We start from the raw sequence: 5,411 nt of genomic DNA, 5'->3' as shown, positions 1-5,411 counted from the left end.
TTCAAAGCGTAACAGGTGGGTCTTTACGGGACCATCCGTAAGACCTTGCATGAACACCGTAATCAACGTGTGTTCATGGACTGATTTATTTGTTATACAACTCGCTAAGAGTCGTGTGTGCTGGGCATATGCGTGAACATCACGCTTGCCTTGCTTGAGTTTTAAGAAGCTCTGAGCGAGCTCTGAACTCAGCCCTTGGTGGTTCAAACGTCTGTTTGAGCCGGGTTTTAAAAGCCTTTAGCGGCCCAAAGACGTATGGGTTGTGCAACTAAGGCCTAGTGCCCAAGTTTTGGCACGATCTGCCAAATTCGACTGAGCAAATACGACTTGCATTTGCTCGTCAACGATGTGACGTGCCCTTATGGCATCTTCCAACTCGACAAACCATCTCAAGAGGGAGTCTTCTTCGACTCCCCTATATTTTGAGATGTCAATCTTTAGGGTTTCGGGACGACGCGTTTGCGTTATTCCAGGTACAGGGGTCTGTACCTGTTGTAACCTCAACAGTTCTGCCTGTTGAGAGCCTTGCTGATTCAGCAAGGCTACCTTCTCCTTCATCACATCAAGTTCATGTTGTATGAACTTGGCGATGGCTGAATGGAGGGCATCCCTGTCCAAATTGGACAGCGTTGCCAAGATGACATCGTTTCCTACGGTCGAACTCATTCGTTCGACCGCACTCTTTTCCATGTCACTTAGAAAGGAGAAGCTTTCAAGCGAAACGTGATGCGTATTCCCACTATCATCTAACATGTCCATGTAGATGAAAGAAATGTGGTCTACGGATGGACTTCTAAGTGCTACCAGGTAAAATGGGGCACTACGACTTGTACTGCTTCAGTACAAGTCCACTTCGCACTACTTCAGTTGCGAGTGGTGCCTTACGTTATTTCACGTACACTAGTACGTGCAGAGGAAGACTTCTCTTTAAGGCAACTAGCTTAAAGAGGGTTAAATGGAAACTGTATCAATATAATTAAGTATCTTTTCTTCCTATCGGTTAACTCTAACTTAATTATAAATTAATACTTAACATGCCATTGAGATATTATCTTATCTTATCTGTCTCTCTTTTTTGTTTATATCTACAGTTGATTAGTCTGCGGGATAAATAGATATAATGGCCTATATCTATTCATGGGTAAATTTTTTGAACATGACTATTTAAAGTAACATCCTCCACATGTTATCTACCTTTAAGATAGCATATTAATTAACAGCCTTTAATTGTTAATTTTATGTAACGATACACCCCGTTTCAGTGATGGTTTTTCACACTGAGGTCTTGTGCAGTCGTGCAATTTACCGACCTACAAGTGAGGCCATCACACTCACTCATAGGACATCTACACGCTTGTGTACGCTCCAAGACGTTCACAGTTGGCCATCTGATGAACGAGAGACAGGCATCATCACGGCTTGATGCTGCCAACGAATTCATGGCTCGTACTTTCTGAGCCATGGTAATCCAATGATGACATCAAATTTATCCTCCAAATCCAGTATGATGACTCCATCATCGTACTGTTTACCCTCTAATGTTTGTTGGATACCAGCTACACGTTTTTTTATGAGCTTCAGAGGCATGCGCACTGTAATCCTCGTTAAAGGAATATCGCGCTCAATGAAAATTGTGTCTGGGATCTTTTGGCGATTGGCGTCGAATGAATTTGGTCGACGCCCACAATCGACTAATACTTTAACGACATTTTTTGCCTCTACAATCTTTAAGGGGATAAGGCTACCTCATCTCCTGGGGCAGTAACATACAATGTTTGTGTGTGAAAAGCAAATTTCGTCAAAGACCCGCAAATTCTTTTTACGTTGCTGGATCAGTAGGACGCTCCGCACCTACTGACCCCGACCGTTTAATGACGATCCGCCTCGCCGTTGCAATTTCGTAAAGGCGTCTGATCCGCGTTCTTCGGTATTCCTAGCGGGAGGTCGATCGTTTCACTTAGTGTTTCAAGGCACTGGGCGTGAGGCACTGCATAGTGGCACATCTTTTGACAACGATTGCATTTTGCAATAATTTAGCTTGAAGAGCGGGTTTCTCGCTCTACATATACGAGATGTCCATGGATTATAAACCTCCGTTTTCTTGTCGTTTGGACGATAAGCATCGGACTAAGCGAAAGCCTCTTTCAGGCTAAAGTCCTCATGTTCCACGACACCGATCGCTTGTTTAATCGACTCTGGTTCGATCCGGAACCGGTGGGTCTTGACAGGACTATTAGAGAACACATTACCTGTGTTTGTTTTTTATTTGTGGGACGACTCACGATACAACTCACAAGGTATTCCGTATGTTAAGCATAAGTGTGAAGGTCACGTTGCCCTGCTTCAAATTCAAGGCTCTGCTCGAACCCTGAATTCGGTACGTGGTGGCTTAAAGGTTTACCTGAGCTGGGTCTTAAGAAACTAACACAACCAAAAACCAATGGGCTGAGAAGCTTGAGCCTTAAGGCCCAAAATTTGGCACGTCCGGCTAAGTTGGACATGCCAAATTTCACTTACGTCGCATCATCCTTGATGCGGCGAGCTTCTATGGTGTCGTCCTATTCGACAAACCACCATAAAAGGGAGTCGCCTTCGACTGCCTTAAGCTTGAAGATTTTTGATCATTAAACTTTCGGCTCGACGCGGGAGCGTCGGCACACTAGCTGCATGAAAATGCTGCTATCTCAACTGTTTTAATGGTGAGCACCCTGTTCTCTCAACACCTCTGCGAGCCTTTAGAGCAAATAACATGGCTCAAACGCTAGCTCGCCTACGACTAAACTCATACGTTTGACTGCTTTCCAATCAAGGTTACTCAAGTTGATGGACGTTTCACGCATTGCGTGGGAGCCTTCTGGAGGGGCTTAGAGCTCCATCCTTCGTTATCCAACATGTCCATTTCGGATGGAACTTACGATATAGTTGGACTACGAAGTGCTACCAGGTTGAAAGGGGCACCTTTTGCTAGTACTGACGACAGTACTAGTCAACCTGCACTAATAACAGTTGAGGTGAGGAGCCTCAAATACTTAAGGATCACTGACGTGCAGAGGAAGGTTACAAGTAGCTAAGAAGTTAGCTACTGGAGGTTGATACTAAGGCTATAGTATAGAGAAACTTAATGTATTAATATATCAAGTTCTTCTGTAGCGATTTGACATTAATTTATTAATAACTAACTATGGCTGCCTTCACCGCACAATCGTGTCTTGTAGCGATTAGCTCGCTCACAAAGATCCAAACGAGAAGAATTGGAGGGTTGATTTAAACTAAATTAACAAGTGACAGAACTAATGTCTTATTGCGTCAGTATAACCAAATTTGGTAGTATTGGAACTATTGAGTCAAAATTAATAGAAGATAATCATTTTGTACATCTTTATTTATTTCCTTTCGTAGAAAATTATATTCCTTATTTCTCTTATAGGAAATAATATTTATGTAGCGGGACGCCCGCTTTTTGAACTTTAATATCAGACACATTTTTTTACAAACAGCTGTTGCAATTCCTTTCTGCTGACTTTATCATACTATCAATCAGCCGTCAATCGAGGTGTGACCCTCAACATGACCATAATTGGCAGATCAAACCGGCTGTTAAGCTCTTCGTTACCTTGAAAGCTCCAGAAAAAAATAATTTGGATGGGCTATTCACTCCGTTGCAACGACAATGACTTCTCAATTTACGCTGGTTTTCCAGCAAGCAACAAGCTCGGCAATGCGAGCTATTACAGACTCGACATGCGACTACGGACTCGCTTTCACTGGCGACGGCTGTGTGCGCACGTTATCCTCGTATGACCTGGATGCGTATTTTCATGTGCAGATTGTCTACTTTGTTCTGGGCAGCATTACGATGATCGCTAGCGCTATCATGTACTTTCGCTCAGTTAAATATGAAGCGTCCAAGCTACAGCAGTACAACTTTCTGTTTTGCTGCTACGCGTCGCTGACAATATTATCAAGCGGCTTTGATCCAAAAAGCTATGGTCACGTTATTCCTCGCCCCATCACAAGTTTTTTATCTGACTCGCTCACTGCCGCGCTCTACTCTGTGTAGTATGTAGCAGCTTGCTTAAACAAGGCACCACTGAACTTGTCTAATGTTTCGTGTCGTGATGCATGTAGTATTTTGACTCTCGGGTATTGGGTTGCTATAATTCGTAGCGGCGCGGCAATGAGTGGGAAACCACCGTATCTCGCTTGTTTGGAAGGCATTGCCATATCAATTGTATGGTCTTTTTATATTATATACAACGGAACTCTCTTTTTGTCCAAGGGATTTAATCGCGCAGGTATAACATATCTGCACTTGATGTGGAGCGCTATTATGCTGACAATCATCAGCACGGTCTTCTTGACTTATGGTTTGCGAGTTTTGTCGCGCCTGCTCGCGTATGAACGTGACAGTAAACTCCGGGAGTCTACTACGATGTCAGATCGAGTGATTAATCATTCATATGACATGGAAGGTATGAGCGAAGAAGACAGCAGGACGACGAAACGCCTCGAACCGAAAAAAGGTCATTCCGCTAAGATTCGCAAGATTCTGCTGGTGACAGAAATGCTTTCGCTAACCGTTGTCGCTGCGCAAATTTTTATGGCAGTCAGCCACACCGCAAAAGAGTCTGAAGAGCTACGATGCGCCAACGGCATCGGCTGCGAATCAATCACGGCTGGTATTAGTTACCTTAATATTCTTCAGGTAACATGCGTATGGGTGGTGCTGTGGATCTTTCGGACTATTAAGAAAAAAGAAGTGATACCTCACCCTCGGACGCATGCCCTGGTGTGAAGATTGGCTGATTGTTAAGACTGGTGTACTATAAATTTACTGACTTCTACGTAAAAATTATAAGTGAGTATCTGGAGACTTGTCGAAAGACTTCTGTATACGTCGTGATTACATCCATAATTTTGCGAACTGCTTGCAAACTTGCTGCCACTATGAGCATCCGATTAGTGTTCAAAGCGATATATACCTTTATGTCAAAGCATAAATTTACGACCAGTTGCAGACCAATCTTAAAGGTGGAACGGAGGTCCCGTTACATAAGTATTGTTTCCAATAAGAGAAATAATGAATATTATTTCCTATGATAGGAAATAAATAAAGAAATACAAAAATGTTATTTTTATTGATTTTAACTTAAATAGTTCCAATATTACCAAATTTAGTAGTATTGATGCAATGAGACATTAGCTCTATTGATTGGTTGATTAAAGTCTAAATCAACCACGCCAATCGGTGCACAAAGAGGCGCCATACTTAATTAGTTATTAACCTAATAAGTTCAGTAGTAGATATAAGATCTTACGTAGGAAACTAAATATATTAATACATTTTGCGTTTCTCTATTACAAAGCCTTAGTCTAGACCTTTAAATCTAAAGACCCTTTGCTTCATAAGA

The 5,411-nt window shown here is 42.4% G+C and overlaps 1 protein-coding gene across 1 annotated transcript; it reads left to right on the top strand.

Moving 5' to 3' along the window:
- Positions 1-3,670: 3,670 nt before the first annotated feature.
- Positions 3,671-5,137, top strand: CCR75_002940 (uncharacterized protein; the record flags this gene model as incomplete). Its single annotated transcript, XM_067961037.1, has 2 exons — positions 3,671-4,056; positions 4,129-5,137. 2 exons carry the CDS (start codon positions 3,671-3,673, stop codon positions 4,793-4,795), a joined length of 1,053 nt encoding a protein of 350 aa, XP_067823617.1. The 3' UTR covers positions 4,796-5,137.
- Positions 5,138-5,411: the final 274 nt, after the last annotated feature.

Source organism: Bremia lactucae (assembly GCF_004359215.1).
Source record: "Bremia lactucae strain SF5 chromosome Unknown BlacSF5_NotPlaced_9_SHOA01000002.1_551695bp, whole genome shotgun sequence".
Taxonomy (NCBI): Eukaryota; Oomycota; class Peronosporomycetes; order Peronosporales; family Peronosporaceae; genus Bremia; species Bremia lactucae.
This window is presented reverse-complemented; position numbering and strand designations above follow the sequence as displayed.